A 27,772-nucleotide genomic window follows, 5' to 3' on the forward strand; every position below is an offset into this window, starting at 1 on the left:
TCGGTGGGTATCGTTATACGTGCGCTATAGGAAAACGTGGACCTAAATATTCAATGTTCTACCACTAGAGCTAGAAGCCATTATGAACTACAAATACCAATTTTTAGACGAAAATACTGAATATCCGGAGGTACCGTTATATGGGGGCTATACGAAATCGTGGACCTATACTATGTTCCGCCACCGTGCTTGTGTGTCAAAAATCATCAAAATACCAAATATCGGTAGGTAGGATATGGGGCTATACAAAAACGTGGACCTATATATACTATGTTCTGCCACCATAGCTAGAACCCATTGCGAACTACAAATACCAATTTTTTCGTGAAAAAATGTGGCAACAAATTTCAAAAATACCGAATATTGGGAGGTATCGTTGTATGATGGCTATACATGAACTTATATACACCATATTCCGCCACCGGAGCTAGAACCTATTGCGAACTACGAGTACCAATTTTTAGTCAAATCCTTGGAAAAATGAGGCAAAAATTATCAAAATATCGAATATCGGGAGGTACCGTTATATGGGGGCAATACCGAAACGTGGACCTATATACACTATGTTCCGCCACCGGCGCTATAACCCATTGTGAACTACCAATTCTAATTTTTAGGCAAATTCGGGGAAAAATGTGACAAAAATCACTAAAATACCGAATCTCGGGAGGTACCGTTATATGGGGGCAATATCAAAACGTGGACCTATATATACTATGTTCCGCCACCGGAGCTATAACCTATTGCGAACTACAAATACGAATTTTTGGACAAATGCGTGGAAAAATGTGGCGAAAATCATCAAAATGCCGAATATTGGGACCGTTATATGGCGGCTATACCAAAACGTGGACCGATATATCTCATTTTTAACACCAACCATCCTACACACAATACAATTTGTTCTGCCAAATTTTGAAGCTCTACGTCGAATAATGTTGGCTGTATCTTGATTTCAACAGACAGGTGGACAGACAGACAGACGGACGGAATATTTAGGGATGTAACAAACGGAATGACAAAGGTTATATACCCTCCTTTTCGGCCATCTTTATAACATATCTTGTGTTGATAGAAATATAGAGATGTGCAAAACCTGAATAGAATCGGATCTTAATTTTGCATTATATGAGCTTCACGGATTGTCAAAAATTTGACACTTTGTGGGGCAGATACCAGAAGGATTGACCGATATATCCCATCTTCACAGCAGATCTTGAGTTAGTAGAAATAATGGGACCTGTGAAATATGAAGAGAACCGGATGCTTATTTCGGATTTTATAATCGTTTTGGTTTTTGGTTTTTCAAAATGTTGACCCTTTGTGGGGAAGGTGCCAGAAAGAATGGTCCGATCTCTACCATCTTTAAAACAGATCTTTTGTTGATGGAAATATTAAGATGCGCCAAGCCTGAATGGAATCGGATGTTAATTACGCGTTTTCTGAGCTTCATGGGCATTCAAAATTTTGACCCCTTTGTGATGGAGGTCCCAGCAGTAGTAGACCTTCGGTTAATAAAAATATTGTGACGTGTGTAATTTGAAGAGAACTGGATGCTTATTTCGGATATGATGATCGTTTTGGTTATACTAACGTTGACACTTTGTGGGGAAGGTACCAGAAGAAATGGTCCGATCTCTACCATCTTTATAACAGATCTTGTGTTGATAGAAGTATTGAGATGTGCTAAGTCTGAATGGATTCGGATTTTAATTTCGCGGATTTTCAAAATTTTGACCCTTTACGGGGTACCTCCCCGAAGAAGAACTTATATATCCCATTTTCATATCAAATCTTGTGTTAGTAGAAATAATGGGACGTATGAAATATGAAGAGAACCGGATGCTTATTTCGGATTTTAAAATGCTTTGGTTATTCAAAACGTTGGATCTTTGTGGGGAAGGTACCAGAAGGAGTGGACCGATATATTCCATCATCACACCAGACCGTGGGTTAATAAAAATATTGTGATGTGCGTAATTTGAAGACAATCGGACTCTTACATCATATTTTATAAGAGTTGTAATCATTCAAAATTTTGACCCTTTGTGGGGGAGGAACTTGATAAGGTGGACCGATAATGTCCATTTTCGCAACTGACCTAGCACTGATGCAAATGTATGGATTTGCAAAGTTGAAGCAAATCGGATGATTCTTTCTCTTTCTGTGCAGAAAAATATTTGTTGAAAATTTCGACCTTTTGTGGGGGAGTTACCAGACGAAGTGGACCGATATTGCCCATCTGCGAACTCGATCTAAGTTTGACAAAAATATTTCGATGTACTAAGTTTGGATCAAATCGGATACTCCCTTCGAGAGTTATCGTGCATACCAGACAGCAAGACGGACGGATATAGCTAGATCGAATCCAAATGTCCTGAAACGGATTTGGAAACCTAGGGTCTAAAACCGTTATTTCGATTAGGCATGTTTTGGCCGTATCAAATGAAATATACCCTCTGTAGCCATATGGCTGAGGGTGTAAAAATAATTTTGAAACACTGTAAAAGGAAGGAGAAAATATATTTCAAATACGAACATTCATTTTCCACCACCGTACTCAACAATTGCTTAGGCTAGGCTGCTGCTGCCGCTGCCGTTGCTGGCTTATCAAGATAACTTTGTTCCAGTTTTTCCATCTCGTTCAACAGCATAGAAAGTAAAACTAAGCCAAGACCAACAGAATCGAGATGTTTTACACAAAATGATATAAAACAACAATAGCTGAAACAACAACAACAACATATAATATAACAATTTAAAATAAGTAAAACACCAGCTAGCTGTAGTACTTCTTATCGATGCGGGCAAATGCATTAATGAAAATGAATTGCTAAGTTGTAAATTTGTTGATAAGATTTCTATTATTGTAGAAAATATGCTGATTAATGGGTGAATTTGAAAGGCAAAGCAAGGTAGCTTCAACTTTGATAGAAAAAATTAATATGGGAATTTTAATAGAATTAAAAATAAAATATGAAAGGTGTTGGGTGCGGTCGGGGTAAAGCTAAACGTGATAAATATCTGAAACTTATTTTTTTATTTTCCAAAAAAAGGGAGTGGTATTAAGGCGGGCTTGAATTGTTTTTAGCCCAAAAAAAATTGGAGGGAACTCGCCTCCTCTATTTAGGTTACTTTGTGAAGTAAACATTTAAAACGCCGAAACTTTCAGCCATATGGCTAGAGAGGGTATATATCATTCGATATGGCCATATTTTAGACCATGGTTCTCTTAGGACCAAATCCATTTCAGGACATTTGAAGTCGATCTATAGGCTATACATTATTTAATACGCCCTAATCGTGCCTCATCGAAATAACCTCCTTAGATCCTAGGTCACTTTTGACCAACTCCGTTTTATGACATTTGGAGTCGATATAGCGTTGTCCGTCCGTCTTTGTTTGGCTGGTCGGTTCACACGATAACTCTCGAAGGGAGTATCCGATTTGGTCCAAACTTGTTACATCGTAATGTTATTATCAAACTTAGATCGAATTCGAAGATGGGCAATATCGGTCCACTTTTTCCCCAACAAAAGGTGGAAATTTTCCAATAAGATTTTCTGCACAGAAGGAGAAAGTATAATTCGATACTGCTCCAATTTTGCAATTCCTAATATTTGTATCAGTGCTAGATCAGGTGCAAAAAATTGACAATGTCGGTCTACTCCATCAAGCACCTCCCCACTTACTGCAACCGAATTCTTAAATATCATGTGGAGCTTGAGTATATATTAAGATCTCAAGCAACCGTATCCTGGATCCTCGTAGTGCTTGAGTACTTATTAAGGTTTCTTACAACCGTATCTTTGAATATCCTGTAGTGCTTGAGTACTTATTAAGGTCTCTTGCAACCGTATCCTTGATCCTTGTAGTGCTTGAGTACTTATTAAGGTCTCTCACAATCGTAGCCTTTGAATATCCTTGCAGTCTGCGTGAGTACTTACTAAGGTCTCTCACAACTGTAGCCTTGTATCCCCTTTCACTCACAGTCCAACAGCAAGTAGATTTGAAGAACCTTCCCCGTATTCTTGGGAACCGGCAGAGTTCTTTGTCAGGTCTCATTCCAACATTAAGGTCTCTCGCAACCGTAGCCTTTGAATATCCTTCTAGTCTGCGTGAGTACTTACTAAAGTCTCTCGCAACTGTAGCCTTTAAATATCCTTGTATCCTCTTTCACCCACATTCCAACAGCAAGCAGATTTGAAGAACCTTCCCCGTATCCTTGGGAACCGGCAGAGTACTTAGCCAGGTCTCATTCCAACAACCACCAACCCCTCCTATCCCGAGGCTACGAGTACTTATCCAGGTCCAGGTCCAGCCCATCCGGAAGCCTGTAGACGACGGACCTTAGTGAAACAATTTAGCCTCAGTAAAAACTAAGAAATTTAACCTTTATTTCCATTTCGAATCTCGCAATCAGTGAGTAAAAGAAAACGATTGGTCTTTCTCTCTCACATATTCAACAAAAATATTTCTGTACGAGCAGCTGGACCTCGACTAGTTATTCCAGCGCAAAGTTCAAAATTTTAAATATCCATGAACCTCACAAAACTCGAGATTAAAATCCGATTTTATTCAGACTTGGCACAACTAATATTTCTGTTAACACAAGATCTCTTATAAAGATGTTAGAGATCGGTCCAATTCTTCTGGTCCTTCCCCCACAAAGGGTCAATGTTTTGAATAACCATGAAGCTCATAAAACGCGAAATTAAAATCCGATTTTATTCAGACTTGGTACATTTCAATATATTTATCAACACAAGATCTCTTAAAAGATGGTAGAAATCGGACCATTCGTTATGTTATCTCCCTCACATAGGGTCAAGTTTTTGAATTACCAAAACGATAATAAAGTCCGAAATAAGCATCCGGTTCTTTTCATATTTCACACATTCCATTGACACTAATAACACAACATCTGCTGTGAAGATGGGATATCTCGGTTCACTTCTTTTGGTGGGTGCCTCCCCCAAAGAAGGTCGAAATTTCCAAAAAAAAAAATATTTTACTGCACAGAAAGAGGAAGTATCATTCGATTCTGCTCCAACTTTGCAAATCCTAATATTTTTATCAGTGATAGTTCAGGTGCAAAAATTGACAATGTCGATCCACTCTATCAAGTACCTCCTCCACAAAGAGTCAAAAATTTGAATAATTTTAGCTCTTATAAAATGTTATGTAAGAGTCCGATTGTCTTTAAATTACACACATCAAAATAATTTTACTAACCCAAGATCTGGTGTGAAGATGAAATATATCGGTCCACTCCTTCTGGTATCTCCCTCACAAAGGGTCAAAATTTTAATAACCAAAACGATCATAAAATCTGAAATAACAATCCGGTTCTCTTCATATTTCACACATCCCATTATTTCTACTGACACAAGATCTACTGTGAAGATGGGATATATCGATCCATTCCCCCTTGTTCCTCTCCCACAAAAGTGTCGAAATTTAGAATATCCATGAAGCTCATAAAACTCGACATCAAAATCCGAATTTATTCAGACTTGGCACATCTCAATATTTCTATCAACACAAGATCTACTATAAAAATGGTAGAAATTGGAATATTCCTTATCGTACCTCCCCCACAAATTGTCAACGTTTTGAATAATCAAAATGATAACAAAATCCGAAATAAGCATCCAGTTCTCTTCATATTTCACTCATCCCATTATTTCTACTAACGCAAGATGTGCTGTGAAGATGGGTCCACTCTTTCTGGTTCCTTCCCACAAAGGCTCAAAATTTTTAATATCCATGAAGCTCATAAAACGCGAAATTAACATACGATTCCATTCGCACTTGGCACATCTAAATATTTCTATCAACACAAGATTTGTTATAAAGATCGTATAGTTTGGACAATTTCTTCTGGTACCTCTCCCACAAAAGATCAATATTTTGAATTTCAATGACGTCAATAAAACACGAAATTAACATCTGACTCCATTAAGACTTGGCACATCTCAATATTTCCATCAACAGAAGATCTGTTATAAAGATGGTAGAGATGGACAATTTCTTCTGGTACCTCCCCCACATAGGAAGATGATCTGTATCTGATATCGAACCCCTACTGGTACCTCACCCACAAAGGGTCACAATTTCCATTAATTTTTTTTCTATCAAATTTGCGAAACGAGTCAGCGATTCTTTGTAACTAAATATTTCTCTCAACCAGAAACTTGAGGTAAATATGGAATTTATGATTTCGCATAGAATTGGAGATAAATGTTCGATTTTCTTGTAATTTGGCCAATGGCAATATTTTTATCTGTATTAGATGAAGTATGAAAATGGAACACTTCCGTCGACGTACATTTTACATTTTCTAAAAATTATCACATATCTCCTATAAAGTGAAGGAAGTTACCAATTTAGTCCTAACCTGGCACGTCGTAATATTTATATCATATTTATTTATTTTCCGATACGAAATGGACAATATTGGTCCGTTTTTTCAAAACCTACTCCATAGAGGATCAAGAATTTAAATAATCATAACAGAATTCAAAATATATTTAAATTATCGAACATTGACTGAGGGTATATGGACATCTGTCGGCAAAACCGACTGATACTCTTTAACTTCTTTAACCTCTACTTTCATAATCTGCTAGATTTTCCCTGTAATTGTTATTTGTGTAGCACAGTGTAATCTACTGGGGGTTTTCCTGCAATTTTTAAAAAAAATGTCGCATAGTGTTATTCATTCAACTTTTTTTCCGATTACATCATTGTTCTTAAAATTAATTACTCTTCGGGAAAAATAATTGCACAAATTTTAATAAATAAAATGACAACAATAGTTTTCATTATAAAATTTCCCAACTGCAGTTGGAAACACTGCCACAGCAAAATAAAATTCCATAAACAAAAAAAAATTCAATAATGACATTTAAAATTCAATTTACCCAAGACAATAACCAGAAAATATCCAAATAATGACGGTTTGACAACATTACAAATTTCTTTTATTGTTTGGCAGCATGACAATAATGCAATTCCGATCTTCTCAACCCCCCCCACCCCCCGCGAACCGCATGGTAATCCAGATAAATGTTTCTTTGGGAAATGTGCGCCAGCATTTCTGGCTTTGGATTTTGAACCGCCAACATCTTCGGTCCGTTACGTTGCAGCATCGACATGAGCACATTTCCGCACTTGCAACATAATGGGATGGAATATATACATATGTATGAAGGTATGTAGCTATGTATGTAATAGAGTTCCCTTTTTGTATTCCATAATGTACACAAAACAATGGTTTATTTGCTGGCCCCTTTGTGGTTGTAACACAAAAACTGCATAGAATCCAACGAACAATGCCGGTGAAAAGATAAACAAGGAAAAAAACTGGATTTTTAAAAGGGTAAAAACTTTTTGTTTACCTTGGAAGTTATCTGAAAAAAGGAATTTTCCCCCGAAGAAGTTCGAAAGGACCTTTGTGCAAATATTTAGAGTGATTCTTGTATCACACAATTGAGGTGAAATGGACAACTCATTTTCGAGCGTTCATTTGAGCCCTTCCTGGACCCTGCACCATTCCTTATTCTTCTACTGTGGGCTTTTAACGAGGAGAAAAGTGGTTCCAACTTTTTCTAGATATTTTGTAACTTTTTTCAATTATTATGTTTTTTATACCCTCAGCCATATGTCTACAGAGGGTATACCCTCGTTTAATATGGCCAAAACATGCCTCATCGAAATAACGGTTTTAGACCCTAGGTCTCTTTGGACCAAACCCGTTTCAGGACATTTGGAGTCGATCTAGCAATGTCCGTCCATCCGTCTGTCTGGCTGGGTTGTGCGCTCGATAACTCTCGAAGAGATAATCCGATTTGATCCAAACTTGGTACTTCGTAATATTATTATCAAACTTAGATCGAGATCGAAAGGTCGAAATTTAAAAAAAAAAAAATGACAAAAATAATTTGTTGCACATAAAGATTTTGCTCCAACTTTACAAATCCTAATATTTGTATCTGTGCTAGGTCAGGTGCGAAAATGGACAATATCGGTCTACTCAATCAAGTACCTCCCCCAAATGTTAAACATTTTATATATTAATAAATCTTTTCAAATGTGATGAGGAACCCGATTATCTTCAAATTACACACATCTAAATATTTTTATTAACCCAAGGTCGGGTGTGAAGATGGAATATATCGGTTCACTCCTTCTGGTACCTCCCACACAAAGGGTCCAAATTTTAAATAACCATGAAGCTCATAAAACACGAAATTAACATCCGATTCCATCTTCCTTTGGCAAATCTCAAGGAGGTAGAGATCGGACCATTTCTTCTGGTACTCCCCCACAAAGGATCAAAGTTTTGAATACCAAATCGATTATAAAATCTGAAATAAGCATCCGGTTCTCTTCATATTTCACACATCCCATTCTTTCTACTAACACAAGATCTGCTGTGAAGATATACCGGTCCACTCCTTTTCGTACCTCCCTCACAAAGGGTCAACATTTTGAATATCAACGAAGCTCTTAAGACGCGAAATTAACGTCGATTTTATTCAGACTGGTACATCTCAATATTTCCATCATCACAAGATCTGTTATAAATATGGTAGAGATCGGACCATTTCTTCCGCAACTCCCCCCACAAAGGTTCAAAGTTTTAAATAACCAAAATGATTATAAAGTCCGAACTAAGCATCTGGTTCTCTTCATACTTCACACATCCCATTATTTCTTCTTACACAAGATCTGCTGTGAAGACGGAATATACCGGTCCACTACTTTTGGTACCTCTCTCAAAAAGGGTCAAAATTGTGAATACCCATTAAGCTCATAAAACGTGCAAACAACATTCGATTTCATTCAGACTTGGTACATCTCAATATCTCCATCAACACAAGATCTTTTGTAAAAATGATAGAGATCGGGCGATTTCTTCTGTTACCTCCCCCATATAGGGCTCACGATTGAAAAAAAAGAACGTGAAATACACATCCAACTCTCTTCAAACAGAAGATCTGTTGTGAAGATGATACATATCAGCGAATTCCTTCTGATACCTACCCTACAAAGGGTCACAATTTTCAATACTTTTATCTGTCAAGACTTGCGAAACAAGTCAGCTATTCTTTACACCTTATTGGATATATTGGATATAACTCTTCGATTTTTATATAACTACCAATTAACCAATATTTTTATCGGTATTACATGAAGTATGAAAATGGAATACGTCGGTCGACTATATCTGGTACCTCAGGCACATTTTCTAAAAATTATCGCATATCTTATCTTAAATAAAGTGAAGGAAGTAGTCGATATAGTGCAAATCTGGCACGTCGCAATATTTATATCATATTCATTTGAGTCCGACATGAAATGGACAATATTGGTCCATTGCTTCGGATCCTACTCCATAAAGGGTCAACAATTTGAAAAATCATAACAGAAGTCAAAATATACTTAAATAATCGAACATTGGCGGAGAGTAGAAATCTGTCGGAAAATCCGACTGATACTTGTTAATTTGTTTTATACCCTCCACCATACATTGTATGGAGAGTATATTAAATTCGTCATTCCGTTTGTAACTCATCGAAATAATAATTTTAGACCCAACAAAGTTATATATTCTTGATCAGCGTAAAATTCTAAGTCGATCTATCACGGTCCGTCCGTCTGTTGTAATCACGCTACAGTCAAAATAGGAATTAAGATAGGAAGCTAAAATTTTGCACAGATCTGTATTTTGTCTACAGGCAGGTTCGAAGATACCCCACGATATCGTATAGCCCCCATATAACGGTACCCCTCGATATTCGGTATTTTGCTGAATTTGGCCACACTCTTCAATGGAATTGTTTGAAATTGTACACAAGGATTTATTTATGAGTATTTTACTCCCTGGCAGAGAATTGTCTATATAGGTCCACGATATCGGGTATTCCCATACAACGGCACCCCCGATATTCGGCATTTTTATGATTATAGTCATATTTTTCAATGGAATTGTCTGAAATTGCACACAAGGAGTTCCGTGTGAGTACTTTATCCCATGAAATAGAATTGTCTATATAGGTCCACAATATCGTATATCCCCCATATATCGTCACCTTCCGATATTCGGTATTTTTAAGATTTTAACAGAATTTTTAATGGATTTTATTTTTTTTTTGAAAATTTCCTAATTCATCCCAAATAGTGGAGGGTATTCAAAATTCGGGCCGGCCGAACTTACTGCTTTTTTACTTGTTATGGCTGTTTATGTTAATTTATAGGTTGCGCTCCTTTTAGTAAAAAAATTATTTTAAAATGTCTTACATTTCTCACTCAATTCACTCTCTCTGTCAACCATTTCTGAACTCAAGTAAAGTTCGTGTGGTTTATGGGTTTGTTATAAAAGATTAAATTCATTACGTTTGCCCTTTTCAACCATCCCTTCTTTGCTCATAGCGAACTTCGTTTTATGAAAACAATTTTGGGATTGTTTCCAAATAGAGTATCTCATCTTCTTGCACTTTTTATCTTCCAGCTTTCAGCTACATTTCAAAAGTATTCTTCTGTTTGGCTTGTCGTCTACCACATTTTCTTCACCTCTACCAATCATCTTAAAAATCAGCATCTTTTCATTTTTTTCTTCATACTTCTCAAATAAATATTTCATAACTTGATACCTTCCATCTTTTTTCATTCCCATCCCTTCCCTCCCATGGCCATGAGGTAGGTCAGGATTTCGAGAGTGCACCATAAAAAAGCAAACACACCAAAAAAGACAAACAGAAAGGATAAAAGCTTTTCATCCATCCACCAAACTCCATTGAATAGTCAACATAAAATACTTGAAGAAGGACAGCAACTTTCCATGTCCGTTGACATCGAGGAGGTTAAGACCTCAGGTTCATGCAGTTCACTGACACCTTAATGAAGTTTTAATTGCAGAGTCATTGAAACATTTATGTGTGTGTGTTTCTCTAGACTTGGTGACCGAAGACAAAATTACATCATTGTAGACCTCTACATTACCTCTAATAATATACCTGAACATGTTGGTGACTCTGGATTTGAGTTTTATGTTTGGTTTTATTCAACTAATTTAGGGTTTGGGAGCCCAGTTGGCCAGCCAACCAACCTGCCAACCAACCTAGATCACGCAAACGTATTTTATTATTCGTAATCGTGTTTGGTCATAAACATGTCCAATGCTAGAATTTTTATCTGCTTTGTTTTATATATGTAACGAAATTTGTGTGTTTGTAGAATACACTGAGGGAAATGCGAAGGCATTTCTTCTACAAACTAAGGTATAGAAGTCTTCTATGGGAAGAACTAGCGGTACTCTATGAGAAGACCTAGACGTATTCAATGAGAAGATCTAAATGTATTCTATGAGAAGATCTAGAAAAAGACCTGGAGGTCTTCTATGAGAAGACCTAAAAGCCTTCTATGAGAAGACATAAAGGCCTTCTGTGAGAAGACCTACAGGCCTTCTATAGGAAGAACTACCGGTCTGCTCTGAGAAGACCTATAGGCCTTCTATGAGAAGACCTACTGGTCTTCTATGAGAAGACCTACTGGTCTTCTATGAGAAGACCTACTGGTCTTCTATGAGAAGACCTACTGGTCTTCTATGAGAAGACCTACTGGTCTTCTAGGACCTACTGGTCTTCTAGGACCTACTGGTCTTCTAGGAGAAGACCTAATGGTCTTCTATGAGATGACCTGCTGGTCTTCTATGAGGAGACCTGCTGGAATTCTATGAGAAGACCTGCTGGTCTTCTATGAGAAGACCTGCTGGTGTTCTATAAGAAGACCTGCTGGCCTTCTATGAGGAGACCTGCTGGTCTTCTATGAGATGACCTGCTGGTTTTCTATGAGATGAACTGCTGGTCTTCTATGAGGAGACTTGCTGGTCTTCTATGAGGAGACCTGCTGGTCTTCTATGAGATGACCTGCTGGTTTTCTATGAGATGAACTGCTGGTCTTCTATGAAGAGACTTGCTGGTCTTCTATGAGGAGACCTGCTGGTCTTCTATGAGATGACCTGCTGGTCTTCTATGAGGAGACCTGCTGGTCTTCTATGAGATGACCTGCTGGTCTTCTATGAGGAGACCTGCTGGTCTTCTATGAGAAGACCTGCTGGTCTTCTATAAGAAGACCTGCTGGTCTTCTATGAGATGACCTGCTGGTCTTCTATGAGATGACCTGCTGGTCTTCTATGAGATGACCTGCTGGTCTTCTAGGAGAAGACCTAGAGGTCTTCTATGAGAAGATCTAGGGGTCTTCTATGAGAAGAAATAAAGGCCTTCTATGAGAAGACCTAGAGGTCTTCTATTAGAACACGTAGGAAGACCTAGGGGTCTTCGATGGGAAAACCTAAAGGTATTTTGTGAGAAGACCAACTGGTCTTTTATAAGAGGACTATTTGGTCTTCTATGAGAAGACCCCTTTGGTCTTCTATGAGAAGACACCTTTGGCCTTCTATAAGTAGACCCTGTGGACTTCCATAAGAATATACTTTGGTCTCCCAAAAAAAGACAATTTTGTCTTCCAAAAGAAAAACCTTTGGTCTTACATAAGAAGACCCTCAGATCTATTGGAAGAGCCTTTGGTCCATGAGAAGACCCTTTGGTCTTCTATGAGAAGACTCATTGGTCTTCTATGAGAAGACTCTTTGGTCTTCTATCAGAAGATTCCTTGGCCTTCTATAAGAAGATCCTTTGGCCTTTTATGAGAAGACTCCTTAGCCTTCTATAAGAAGACCTTTTGGTCTTCCACAAAGTCCCATCGGTCTCTCATATCAGAAATTTTCTTGGTGTATTCAGACGAATTTTTCCCCTCTTCCATGCTTTGGTGCCAGTGTTATATTCCCATTGAGTTTTGTTGTTGCCGCTTTTATTACTCACCGCTCAGATTCAGACTCTATTTTTGGTGTGTGTAACAGCGACTACGACAAACGACAACAACAGAAATAAAAACACGCACCCAAATGTCTGAAAAAATATAAATATATATGAATGTTGTATAAAATCCCATAAAGCGAATTTCTGTTGTAACCACACACGCCAGCCACATCCAGACGGAGCGGACCTGCTGACGACATATTTTGTTAACCAAAGTTGAGAACAAAAACTTGGATAAATTTAAACCATAAAATTGTTGGTGGGGACGAAAAATGTTTTCTCGATCAAAAAATTGAAGGCCGAGAGAAAAGGAGGGCCTCGGAAGGGAAAGAGGATAACTTATTGGAGATTCAAAGGGTCCGGAAGCATTCAAAATCACGATAGCCATCTCTTGATTTTGAATTGGGTACCCTTTTAACGTTCAAAAAAGTAGACTTTATCGCATCTAAGGCCAGCCTTTTCTCTTGGCCCTTAAACTTGGCTAAATTAGCTCTTAACTATTAAAAATTGAGTTTCTCTATGGCAAACTGTTTTGGAATCTAGGGTTGGTATACCCACCATAGCCTCCGGTAAACCTGCCAATTTTTCAACAAAAATCACCAAACGGAACTTTTGTAATATGAAACCAAAATAATTTGAAATACAAATTCTCAAACCATTTGAAAACACATTTTCTCAAACCATCCCAATTTTTCAAATCTGTCGTAAGAAAAAGTCCACCAAACCTCAGAGAAGTTCGACTTGGAAATTCCTTTACACATGAAGGGCCCTCCCACAAAGGCTCCCCATACTTTAACTCCAGAAATTTGTTGAAATTTGTCTGGCGTCAGTATTCCACCGAGTAACAAAAAAACACAAAAGCAGAACAGAGGTAATCGTTCAGCTATGCGGACCCGGAGACGACGTAATGCAAAAGAATGCCTGGCATTCTGCCTTATATCCTTGTTGTCTTACGAAAAATGGGGAAGCGATGACGCCTATCCTTGTTTGTCTATCTTCGTTTTAATTGATTGTTTGTGTGTGTGTGCGGGCGAGCGCGAAGGCTCCTCTTCCTTTTAAGGATTATTTTTATATACACACACATACACATATGTTTATATAGCAGGCGTTAAGCCAACACACACTTATTATTCCATAATCCTTGTCTGTTTTGTTCTCTCAACCTTGTTGTTGCTGTTTTTGTTGCTGGTGGTGGAAAAAAAAACGTGGCAATAACTTTGTGAAAGTTCTGTCAGACAAAAATGGGTCAGCAGTGTTGCGAAGGACAATAAATTTAAGGATGTGCTTTAACTCCAAGCAGGGAGGATATGTTTTAATATTATTTGTAAAGTATTTGTGTAAACAGATTTTTTATGATGTGACAGGATTTGTTTTCAATTTTGAGGGAGTTAGTTTCCCGTTGATGGGACACCCAAGCTCCTTTCCTGGATTTTAAAGAAAATTCTAAGAAGGATTCGCTTTAATTTGGAGCCTTTGAGTGTTTGTTTTGAGGCATTATCGAATGCTTGTTATACCCTCCACCATACTATGGAGGGTATATTAGCTTTGACATTCCGTTTGTAATACTCATGTCAGACCCAACAAAGTATATATATTCTTGATCAGCGTAAAATTCTAAGTCGATTTATCGATGTCCGCCTATCTGTCTGTCTATTGTAATCACGCTATCTTTCGCACTAATTGAGATAGAAGGCTAAAATTTTGCACACATGTTTATTTTTTCAGTAGGCAGGTTAAGTTCGTAAACGTTTTCATATAGCCCCCACATAACAATACCTCCCGATATTCGGTATTTTGATGATTTTAGAGACGTTATTCACCGGAATTTTTTCAAATTTGGTATTTGAAGTTCGAAATGGATACTACAGCCTAAGACAGAAAATTTTCTGTGCAGGTTCCCGTCTTCGTATAGCCCCCATATAACGGTACCTCCCTATATTCGGTATTTTGGTGATTTTATCGTCATTATTCATCGGAATTTTTTCAAATTACGCATTTAGAGTTCGTAATGGAAACTACAGTCTGTGACAGAAAATTGTCTACGCAGGTCCAAGTCTTCGTATATACCCCATATACCAGTATCTCACTATATTCGGTACTTTCACGAGTTTCGGTACAATATTCACTGAAATTGTTTGTAATGTCGTATTTGAAGTTCGTAATGGATGCTACAGCCTATGACAGAAAATTGTCTATGCTGGTCCAGGTCTTCGCACAGTTCCGATATAACGGTACCTCCCTATATACCATATTTTGATGATTTTAGCTACATTATCCACCACTTTTTTCAAGTTCCGAATTTGAATTTGGTAATGACTTATGACAAACCATACCTGTGTGGGTCCACGTCGTATAGATACCAATATAACGGCTATATTCGGTATTTTTAAAATTTTAACAGAATTTTTTAAGGATTTTATTTCTAAATTCGTTCCAAATGTTGGGGGGTATTCAAAGTTCCGCCCGGCCGAACTTAGGGTAATTTCCATGGATTTTTATTCCCTCAGCCATATGGCCAGAGAGGATATATATCATTTGATGCGGCCAAAACATGTGTCATCAAAATAACGGTTTTAGACCCTAGATCTCTTTGGATCAAATCCGTTTCAAAACATTTGGAGTCGATCTAGCGATGTCCGTCTGTCTGTCTGGCTGATGTGCACGATTATTCTCGAAGGGAGTATCCGATTTGTTCCAGACATGGTACATCGTAATATCATTATCAAACATAGATTGAGTTCGGAGATGGACAATATCGGTCCACTCCTTCTGGTACCTCCTCCACAAGATGTCAACATTTTCAAAGAAAATAATTTACTGCACAGAAAGAGAAAGAACATACCGATTTTGCTCCAACTTTGCAAATCCTAATATTTGCATCAGTGGTAGGTCAGGTGACAAAATGGAAAATATCGGTCCACTGCAACAAGTACCACTCCCACAGAGGGTCAAATTTTTTGAATTATTGTGATAAAAGGTGATATAAGAGTCCGATAGTCTTCGGACTTGGTACATCTTGGTATTTCTATCAACACAAGATCTGTTAAAAGGTGGTATAGATCGGACCATTCCTTCTGGTACCTTCCCCACAAAGGGTCAAAGTTTTGAATAGCCAAAACGATTAAAAAATTCGAAATAAGCATCCTGTTTTTATTACATTTCACACATCCCGTTATTTCTACTAAGACAAAACCCGCTGTGAAGACGGGATATATCGGTCCACTTCATCAAGGCCTGGTGTGAGGATGGGGTATATTTGTCCACTCCTTCTGGTACTTCCCCCACAAAGGGTTAACATTTTCAATATCCATGAAGCTGATAAAACGCGAAATTAGCATCCGATTCCTTTCGGACTCGGCACATCTCAATATCGGCAAACAACTGATACTTTTTAACTTGTTCAGAGTAGGTTTTGGGACTCAAAAATTAATCTTTTTTAGAATATTTTTTTGATAATATATTCGAATAATTTAGAATATTGAAAACAAGTTTTTGATCTCAATTTTTGCAATTAAAGACCTTGACCCATATTTACCACCGTTCCAATCCTGAATTTAAAAATAAATAATGTGGAACAGCTATCATATCCATACTTGTGTCTTTTGGAAGCTTCATTTCTTTCCCTTCTTCCTTTCTACCCTCCCTTATGACTTATTTCCACATTTTGTCCGGAATGTGTAATGGGGAAATCCCTCCCAACATTTCCTGTGGAAAAACATATGCCATCGGACATCCATTATAGCATATTTTGATAGATTACCACCCAAAAAATGGCAGATAACACGGTCTGGATAAACATATTTACCATAGCAAGGCCTATTTATCAGATATTAGAATTAGTAACAACACCACCAAAAAAAGAAGCGGCTCATTCATCATTTATCACATTATCAGTTTTTATTGTCACCGAAATCTTTTTAACAAATGTTTTTTTTCGTTCTTTCGTTCGTCTCACCTGCATGGGTTTCATATCACTAAAAAAAAAACTGATAAGCGTATACTTTCCCCCTGATAAAGCAAACGCTTGCAGTATGAAATCATTGCCAAAGTAAGAGGTGCAAAGGAAAGAGTTTGCGGACAAATATTAGGTGGGGTTTTATAAATATTTGCAGTTGAAATTGTAAAAAAGCGAATAAGGGATCCTCCAAGAAGCCCAAAGGTCTTCTTGTTAAAATAAAATGGAATCGAAAGTTAATTTCGCGTTTTATGAGCTTCGTGGGTATTCAAAATTGTGAGCCTTTTTTTTGGGAGGGAGTTAATACCAGAAGGAGTGTACAGATCTATTCCTTTTTTACACCAGACCTTGGGTTAATAAAAATATGTGATGTGTGCAATTTGAAGATAATCGGACGCGTAAATCACCCTTTGTGTGGGAGGTACTTGATGGAGTGGACCGATATTGTCCATTTTCGAACCTAACCTAGCACTGATGCAAATACTAGCATTTTCAAAGCTGGAACAAAATTGCATTATCCTTCCTCCTACTACAGAACAGAAAGAGTTGTATAAAATATTTTTTTTTTGTTAAAATTTTTAATTTTGTGGGGAAGGTACCAGATATGCCAATCTTCGAACTCGATCTAAGTTTGACAATATTTCGATGTACCGAGTTTGAACAAAATCGGTTACTCCCTTCGAGAGTTATCGTGCGCACCAGCAAGTCAGACCGACAGACAGATGGATGGAAGAACGGACATCGCTAGATCGCCTCCAAATGTCCTGAAACGGATTTGGTATAAAGAGATATATACCCTCTTTATCCATATGGCTTAGGGTATAAAAACGTCATTACAAAAGCTGAGGGAAGTTATCGGCAAAAGTAGAATCTGCTCTATTTCGAACGAATTTTACTTCGACTCGAAAACGGGCATAGAATATTCGCTCATATTTCCGTGACATTGAAAAAATATTGTACACTTGGTTTTTGTCCCACAGGAGTACTGAATTGAATTTTAAGACTGAAATTCTCTTTCGGAACTCTGATTTAACAACCCAAGCTTGATCGTCAGAATTCGTCTATAAAAGTCTAATAACTGAGGTCCAAGTTTGCTCCGTATTGGGGGCCTAGTTATTGTGAATGATGGAGTCAGAATTTCTCTTAAATACTCGCTCTATGATACACAACATTCAGGCTCCAAATAGTGGCTAGGATCTTCAAAAGAAAGTTCTAAAACTCGAATCTACATAAATTTTTTTATACCCTCCACCATACTATAGAGGGTATATTCATTTTGTCATTCCGTTTGTAATATATATTCTTGATCAGCGTAAAATTCTAAGACGATTAAGCCATGTTCGTCTGTCTGTCTGTTGTAATCACGCTATCTTTCGAACAAATTGAGATAGAAGGCTAAAATTTTGCACACATGTATATTTTGCCAGTAGGCAGTTTAAGTTCGTAAATGGGCCATGTAGGTCCATGTTATCATAAACCCTCATGTAACGGTACCCCCCGATATTCGTTATTTTGATGATTTTAGCGACATTATTTACCGGAATCGTTTCAAATTTGGTATTTGAAGTTCGTAATGGATACTATATCCTAAGTCAAAAAATGAGCCATGTAGGTTCACGTCTTCATATAGCCCCCATATAACGATACCCCCCGATATTCGGTATTTTGATGATTTTGGCGACATTATTTAACGGAATCGTTCCAAATTTGGTATTTGAAGTTCGTAATAGATACTGCAGCATAAAACAGAAAATGGGCCATGTATGTCCACGTCTTCGTATAGCCCCCATGTACCGTACCCCCGATATTCGGTATTTTAATGATTTTAGCGATATTATTTACCGGGATTGTTTTAAATTTCGCATGTGAAGTTCGTAATGGATACTTCAGCCCATGCCAGAAAATTGTCTGTGCAGGTCCGCGTCTTCGTACAGCCCCCATATAACAGTACCCCCAATAATCGGTATTTTGATGATTTTAGCTACATTATAAATAGATTTTTCTTCAAGTTTCGTATTTAAATATTGTAATAACTTATGACAAAAGTTGCCTATGCAGATCCACGTCGTCGTCTAGGCATTTGGTATTTTTAAGATTTTAACAGAAATTTTAACGGATTTTATTTTTTCTTTTGGAAATTACCAAATTTGTACCAAATGGTGGAAGGTGTTAAAAGTTCGGCCCGGCCGAACTTACAGCTTTTTTACGGCGACTTTTTAAACAAAATACAAGCGATTTTGATAAGAATTGTGGTTGAAATTTTATATCGACAAGAATATTAAATGAGACCTATTAAAAATCGGCAAATCTTCAAAATCCTAAAAGTTCCGTTATATGGGGGGCTATTCCTATGTTCACTATATTTTTTGCGAGTAGTTAAACTACTTCCTGAGAATCCAAAATTAGAAATTTCAACATATTTGTTTGAAAATTGTTATCAAAACCTTTGAAATACCGAAAATTAGGAGGTAAACTTATATGGAGGATATATCAAACATCCTAGGTGTAATATCACTGTCTGTGCTGAACATGAACATGTTTACTTCAAGGGGTCTACGAAAAAATATTTCGAGGTTTTTCAAACGGAATGAAAAATTGTATATACCCATTATTTTACATTGGAGGCTAGAAAAACTCGGATATATCGCTATGTGCACCTATAGTAAATAGAGAACCTATATTGGAACATTAGGTTTTGTTTTAAATCATAAACCTCCTATTACAAATTATTTGGGTTCAAACCTCATTTGAAAACTTCTAAAATACTATAAATTGAGAGGTACCATCCTATGGGTGCTATACCAAATAGTCTACCATTTTCAATTGTTTTTGGACCCTATAAAACCATTCTCTTTTGAAGGTCAAGGGCTTTTCTCATGGCAGAAAAATTAACCCCTACACACAACACGTTATGATTTCATGACACCCTTTTATAACCATTTCAAACCGCAGGTATTTATTTTAAAGTTAGTCCTAAATATAAACATGTTGGGGTAGGAAGGGAGGAATGTGTCTCCCACCCCTTCTCTCAGCTGCAAACATTCTTTTTTTTCTATTTATACTCATATCCATTAACTCACCTGCAGGCCAATGGCAATAAAGGTAAGGTCTGTTTTATGGAAGGCCTTAGATTTTGATTCCGCTTCTCTGGCCAGACATGATCGAACTTTAATTTAAGGCCATATTGGGGTATGGCGCTAATTTCGTTCCTTTGCTGTTGTTCGTCGTAATTAGCACTGACGGAATCCATGTTTAGGGCTTTTAAATGCGTGTAAACTATTGTTGTTGTTGTTTTTGTGGGTTATTAATGACTGTTTGATGAATTGATTGATTGGCGCGGACTAAACGCACTCGCGTGTACACACACACAACCCAATACTCTCGCAATTATGTATTGGACTTTGGTTGAGTCTCCGTGGCTAACAAGTGGCAGCTGTGAGTAATGAAGTGGTAATATTTCACTGCAAATCAGTTGTGGGGGTGGGAAGAGGGTACTTCAACTTGGAATGGAATTTAGGTGTTTAATTTTTTCAAGTGCTTTCTGACATTTGCTGGTGCTGTCACAAAATAAATACAAATATTTGTTTTCGAAATGCTTTCTGTTATTATTTTTTACTTATTTCTATTTGCATTTGCCATTCGGTAAAACCACACACAACAATAGGAACCCAATTGTCGGGTATTTTTATTAAATATTTTTTTTATTGAATTTAATTTATTTAATATTCACTTGGATGGCGGACCCAACAACCACAACAATACAATTATGTTTTTAATGCTATTTATGCTGACCACTGCTGCAGGGTTTGCTTGCTCTGTTACTGCCACAAGCCCAACATTCAATGTTGTGATTTGTAATAATTTTTGTTTTGTTGTTGTTGTTCTTCTTCTTTTATTTTCACTTTGAAATTTTTGAAGCACACAATTTGGCTTATTTTCTGTTTTGTTTTTTTTTTTTTTTTCTTGGTCGCGGCCTCTTCCTTTGATTTTTGCTTTACAAACTTTCCTCAGTTCTTTTTTTGGTGCGAAACAATTTTTATTTTCCAAAAGACACGACCGTTTGATGTGAAAGACACGAAAAAACTGAAATAACTTGACTTTTCCATGCATTGCTCAATTTTATTATTTTTTGGTGGAAAAGAGAGAGTAAAAGAATAAAAGAGAGGGAAAAACAATAAACAAAAGAGAAAACGAATAAGATATGAAAACAAAAATGAAATAATAACATTGAACAGCTGTGTTGATGTACAGTTTGAAAGGCACTGATATAGGCATGGAGTTTGAAGACAATACTAAACATCTGCTGCCATAACTTTTAGGGATGTCAGTTTAGAATACAAATGAATGGATGAAAAGGAATGGTGAGGAAATAGACCAATGTATATTCTTCATAAAAAATCGTAATGTCCATCTGCTTTACAACATGCTTTATAGTGAGTAGGAGTAAAGAAAGCAAAATTGTATTTTTTGTTCAATTCATTCGAAAAACGATTATTTGGAAAAATCTAGTTTTTTCGTTACATTTTTATACCCTCCACCTAGAAAAGGGGGGTATAATAACTTTGTCATTCCGTTTGTAACATCCCTAAATATTTGTCGTATACCCCATAATGTATATATATTCATGATCAGCATAAAATTCAACGTCGAGCTTCAAAATTTGGCAGAACACTTTGTATTGTGTCTAGGATAATTGGTATTGAAAATGATTTATAGCGGTCCACGTTTCGGTACAGGCGACATTCGGTATTTTGATGATTTTCGCAACATTTTTCACGGATATGTCTAAAAACTGGTATTTGAAGGTCACAAATAATGACACCCCCGATACTCGGTATATTGATAATCCTGATTACATTTAACAACGAAATTCTTTCAAATTTGGTATTTAAGAAGATTTGGTAGTTGACATTCCTCGAAGTATAAATTGTCTATTGTATAAAATTGTCTCACCCACTTCATAGTTTTTGAAAAGTTTCCAACACCTCGAATTTTTCGTCAGAGACTTCAAAAAGTACATACATTCCTGATCAGTAGTGGAATTCTCTAATGCATTTTTTGAGTTACCGACAAAAGTCGGTAAAATTCAAATACTTATAATTTCGGTAATTAACGACATTTTTGGTAAGTTAGCGACGAAATCAAAGTAGTCGCTAAGAACTACCAATAGATACCAATATTGGCAACTTTAACTTCTTTTTTATATCAAAATTTTGGGTTTCAAAATAACCGATTTTTGTCGGTAACTCAAAAAATGAGTTAGAGAATCCCACTGCAGAATTCAATTAGATTTGAGGTGTTTTCTGCCACAATTTCCAACCAAATCAGTTACACTTAATGTTGATAGTAGGTCTGATCTCTCCCTGCAAAAAATATTCCCTAAAAGTCCAATAATTGGTATAGTTCCCATATTAATCTACCTCCCGATTTTTGGTATTTTGAAGTATTCAAATTAGATGAAACTTGACAGTTGGGGTCCTCGGTAGGTCTGTTGTCTCCTTGCAAAAAATATTCTCTAATACCCCCGGGTTCCCTCCCTGCAAAAAAAAAAATCCAATAATTGGTACAGGTCTCATATAACAGTACCTCCGGTATTTTTGGCATTTTAAAAGTTTCTGCCACAGTTGCCAACCAATTTCGATGATTCGCTATTTTTTATTTTAATTAATTAATCTTCCATGTTAATATACTCTAATATTTTCATTATTTCATTTTACTTTGTTAAATATAATGCTAGAAGGTACTTGTCTTAAATTTATACTTAAATAAATTTAATAAATAATAAATTTAAATAAATTTATAGCTTGTTATTTATTTATAGCTTGTGCTTTATTTGAGTCGATCTAGCTACGTGTCCGTGCTAATTTGTAATCACGCTACAAGTCGCAATTACGGTCCGATCCTCACGAGATTTTTCATAGAGTTAGAGTCTTGATATAAGCATTTGAAGATGATCGCAATATATTTAGGGGCTGAACTAGACCAAAACAGATTTTTGTGCAGTTCCTTCACAGGTTACAATTATAGGCCAGTTGACGCATAATTATCGTGGAGTTAAAGTTTAGAACAAGGCTAAAGCCCGTCATAGTGAATAGCCATTGAATAAAAATTAACTGGGGAAACCTACCATGACTTTTGTGTGAAATTCCATTCAATCGTGAAAATTTTGAAATGATTAAAGTCACTTCCCGGTGAAATCTTGAATACACGAAAATAGTGCTTATAGCCAGATATCGGAGATATAGTAATATATAAAATGGAATCTAAGTTTTCAAATACTCCTTTGAATTGCCATTAGCTAATTGCGACGACATGTAGAAGGTCTTGTGCTTCCGGTCAAAAACCGATTTATCTTTTTGCATGACTATTGATTAATTTTGCACAAATCTCCTCAATATAAACGTACATTTGTAATGAGAAGCTTTACAGAGTTTCTTTACCGCCCGACTTTTTCCTATTACCCTGCTGTATTTTATTATAAAAAGGCGTTAAACTGGCATCTCTACAAGTTTGACAGCAATTGGAGTAAGCAACTTGTAGCATACTTTAGGGCTCTTAGTATAAAATACAACAACAGTGATTGTCAAACATAATATAGAATATAGAATGTTGAAGAAGAATCATTAAAACTATGATACAACAAATACAATTTTTTTAGGATACAATAACTGGGCGCCACCCAAAAAACATAGTCTTTATTGATTTTTTTTCAGAATTAAGAAATTATATATAACTGCTAATTTGTATATTTAATGAAGGCTTAAAAAAAATTAAAATATGGTTTTTAATATTGTTCTGCAAAGATGGGTATACGGCGATCTCTATATAAATTAAATAACAGCAATTAAAAATAATATATCAAGGATTTTTTTACGGTTCTAATTAGACAACTTTCAAGAGAAAAAATTATTTTATAGAGGTTTTGAGCTTCTCCACAAATACAGATATTTGAATATTTATTCTTTCAATTATTCAAAAATAATATTTAATGTTTTTCATAAATTTAATGTTATATAAGGGGAAAATTATTCCTGAATAATTTCAACTAATAAATAATGTATCTTATGGTTACCAAATTATTTTAGACCCTTTTAATAACATTCCGCAAAAATTGATTTATTTTCAAATAAATTATTATTACCCCTTGATAATAATTAAATAAAAATTACAGTTACCTATTAAATATGAACGCACTGCATATCTTCATAAGAGGAAGTTTTGGCCACTGATTTAACACAGCATCAATTGCAACTCAGGATGGGCTTTTGAAGTTTCAGTTGTCCGGTATGGCAATGTCTTGCATTTTCAGATTGCCATCAATGAATGTTCACTGCCATGTCCATCTTCATGATCAGATTGACAAGATTAGATAAGATAAGAAAATGTAGCTGTGTTTAAGAAGAATAAGACTTAATTTAAGTAGAGAGGTAGTAAGAAATTTTAAAATCAAGTTCATATAAAATTTACATTTTGTAACAAATTTATTGTATTTTTGAGCCTTGAAGGCAGAACAGAACAGAACTTTTTATACTTTTCTCAAAAAAAAAAAAAAAAAAAAAAACGAAAATATTACCCCCTTAAATAAAAAATCTCCAACCTCCCTCGTATTCAAATTTCTCACTCCCCCTCAAACTTTAATTGGCATTTCTTAATCCATCATCTTGTTGCCGCTTTAGCTGTCAATTTTTGATCTCCAAACATCACCATAAAAATCATTCAGTTGGTTTAACTTCCGTATTCACTATTGCCAAGTAATTTCCAACACCGTAAACAACAACAACAACAACAACAACAACAACTGTTGTGTCTTTCTTCGCTTTATCAAGGATAAAACTACACTACCCAGTATCAGCAGCGAACATTGAAGCCAATTTAGCCAAGGAAGAAAAAAAACTTTTATGCAAATTCAATGGCACACCGTAAAACCACAACTTTTAATATTCTTGGGTACTGCACATCATCCATGCCTGTATGTACATGCATTTGCATCATCACCACCACCAACCAACCAATGAAAACCAGAGGTATTGAGTCGAAATGTCAATTATACGAAAAAATAACAAACACACTGAATGATATGAATGGGAGAAAACCAAATCACTTGGGGTTACACTCAAAGAAAAAAAGTATAAAAGGCAGAAAGAACACAGCGAGGTCTTCTCATAGAAGAGCAGAAGATCTTCTCATAGAAGACCAGAAGATCTTCTCATAGAAGACCCTGAGAAGATTTTCTTATAGAAGACCAGAAGATAATCTTAGAGAAGATTACAAGGTCCTCTTAGAGAATACCAGAAGTTTAACTATCAGAAGACAAGAGAGTCTTATTATTGTGGTCCCTGAAGTCTTCTCATAGTAGGCCAGGAGTCTTCCTATAGAATACCAAAAAGTTATTCTTATTGAAGACCCTAAGGTGATGATGATGATGTCTTCTCATAGAAGACCAGAGGGTTTTCCTGTAGAGGTCCAGACAGTCTACTTATAGAAGACCAGAGTGTCTTCCTATAGAAGACCAGAAGGTGTTCTGAGGTCTTTTCATAGAAGACCCTGAGGTATTCTCCTAGAAGAGCGTGAGTTCTTCTCATAGAAGAGCTTGAGGTCTTCTCATAGAAGACCAGAAAGTCTTCTCATAGAAGACCAGAAGGTCTTATCATAAAAGACCAGTTGGTTTTCTCATAGAAGGCCAGTATGTCTTCTCATAGAAGGCCTGAAGGTCTTCTCATAGAAGACCCTGAGGTCTTCTCATAGAAGACCCTGAGGTCTTCTCATAGAAGAGCTTGAGGTCTTCTCATAGAAGAGCTTGAGGTCTTCTCATAGAAGAGCTTGAGGTCTTCTCATAGAAGACCCTGAGGTCTTCTCATAGAAGACCCTGAGGTCTTCTCATAGAAGACCCTGAGGTCTTCTCATAGAAGACCCTGAGGTCTTCTCATAGAAGACCCTGAGGTCTTCTCATAGAAGACCCTGAGGTCTTCTCATAGAAGACCCTGAGGTCTTCTCATAGAAGACCCTGAGGTCTTCTCATGGAGGACCCTGAGGTCTTTTCAATGAAGACCCTGAGGTCTTTTCATGGAAGACCCTGAGGTCTTCTTATTTGAGACCCTGAGGTCTTCTCATAGGAGACCCTGAGTTCTTCTCCTAGGAGACCCTGAGGTCTTTTGATAGGAGACACTGAGGTCTTCCCATAGAAGACGCTGACGTCTTCACATAGATAAACCTGAGGTCTTCTGATAGAAAACCCTAAGGTTTTCTCTCATGAATACCCTGAAGTCTTCTTATAGGAGACCCGAAGAAGTTCTCATTAGTCTTTGATATAAGGCCTCTTTATAGGAGGTCAGAATATATTTTTCCACGATATTTTTCTTCGACTGTTGTTGAAGTTGTCTTGTTTGGCTACTGTTACATCTTCAACATCAGGAATACTTCATCTTGACCACACTTTTCACCAGTACTCAGACGGCGATGAACCGACCAGGCCGACAGACGGACAGACAGCCAAGCGAAATAACTAATCATGTTACAATTACCATAAACAGAAGGTGATATGGGATAGCAGAGACACACAGAAGGAGTTACCGCTAACACGTTGGTTGCAGGATGACCGCACTCTGCCTTCCCAGTGCGAACACACACAAACACCAACAATAAGGAAAGTAACAACACTTACCGTCCAAAATACCGCTAGCCCCAGGAGCCAAACAATGTCCAAACAACGTTTCCACGCCGTTTGTTTAACAAAATTCCCCAAAAAATAAAAAAACTATTCCGGTTTTTGCATTCTTCCAAAAAAAACCGACCAGAGGAGCTTTAGGAACCTTGTCTCCATTTCTATCAGTAGCCCGCAGAAGAGAGGGCGGTCTGCACGCTCTTGTCCAAGACTCTGCACAATACCAAAGTAAATTATGTAAATTGCCTGAGAAATTCACAGCAGAGGAGTCAGTCGGTTTGGAGTTCGGCAGCCACGGCCACAACCACAGCCACCGCCGCAACACACAATTTGTAAGTTCACAACGAGTGATAAGAATCTAAACAATGTCGATTCCAATGTTTCCAGGATGCAGTTGTTGTTGTAAATTTCAGCGGCACTGAAGTGCGGAATGCGAGCAAAACAAAAAGTCGACAAAAAAACGGCGATAAGTTTTGTCTGCCACAACGTCAAACAGCCATCGGATTGGCTTTTCTTGTTGCGAAATTTATGAGGTATCCAATGGAGATAGTAATTGACAGTTGTTTGATGGAAACCCAAACACAGTTGACCCAATTGTTTGTCGGCTGGTTGGGCTTTTAGTTTTTGGGAAGTTGTTGTTGTTGTTTTTGGGATGAGTGAGTTTTACATCAGTGGCAGCCACATCTTTGGCTAATTGCTGGATCAGCGTTAGGTCTGACATTGGGATTTTATCGGGAGAGCTCTTTTGGGTGGCTATTGTGCAGAGTGGTATACCACCCATAAAGGAAAGTGATTGGGGTGCCAAATATTATCTCTTCGAAGAGCTCCAGGTCTTTTTAGGAGACGACTTTCAACTATTTTATGAGAGTATCTTCTGAAACTCTATGAGAAGGGTCCTTCTCATCTTCTATAAGAAGATCATCTAATCCTTCTGTTCTTTGAAGAAGCATCTAATCCTTCTGCTGGTCTTCTATGAGAAGACTTACTGATCTTCCATTAGAAGTGGTAATTCTAGCCCTTGATATCCTGGCCTCATATAAGTAAACATTCTCGTCTTTAATTGGAAGACTCTCTTGCCTTCTATGAGAAGACCTTTCCCTATTTATACGAGAAGACTGCTGGGGAAGGACCCTCTGTCTTCTATGGAAAGTCCTTCTGGTCTTTCATGATAATACCTCCTAGTCTTCCATTAAAAGACCCGGTATTCTCCAAGTAGACTTTTATGAGAAGTCCTTTTGGGCCTTAAAACTAAATCATTCCTTGCTTCCA

General features: G+C 37.0%; 1 protein-coding gene across 2 annotated transcripts in view; it reads right to left on the minus strand.

Moving 5' to 3' along the window:
* LOC101890677 (non-lysosomal glucosylceramidase) overlaps positions 1-20,909 on the minus strand; it is a 36,006-nt gene extending 15,097 nt beyond the window's left edge. Inside the window, exon 1 of one of the 2 annotated variants that reach the window (XM_011296178.3) lies at positions 19,923-20,909. In XM_011296178.3, coding sequence (XP_011294480.1) covers positions 19,923-20,092 — 170 coding nt within the window. In that variant the 5' untranslated portion in view covers positions 20,093-20,909. The remainder of the gene's footprint in view (positions 1-19,922) is intronic. The other variant, XM_005188266.4, reaches the window with a different exon arrangement.
* Between the last annotated feature and the right edge of the window lie 6,863 nt (positions 20,910-27,772).

The sequence above is a fragment of the Musca domestica genome, unplaced genomic scaffold, assembly GCF_030504385.1.
Source record: "Musca domestica strain aabys unplaced genomic scaffold, Musca_domestica.polishedcontigs.V.1.1 32, whole genome shotgun sequence".
Taxonomy (NCBI): domain Eukaryota; kingdom Metazoa; phylum Arthropoda; class Insecta; order Diptera; family Muscidae; genus Musca; species Musca domestica.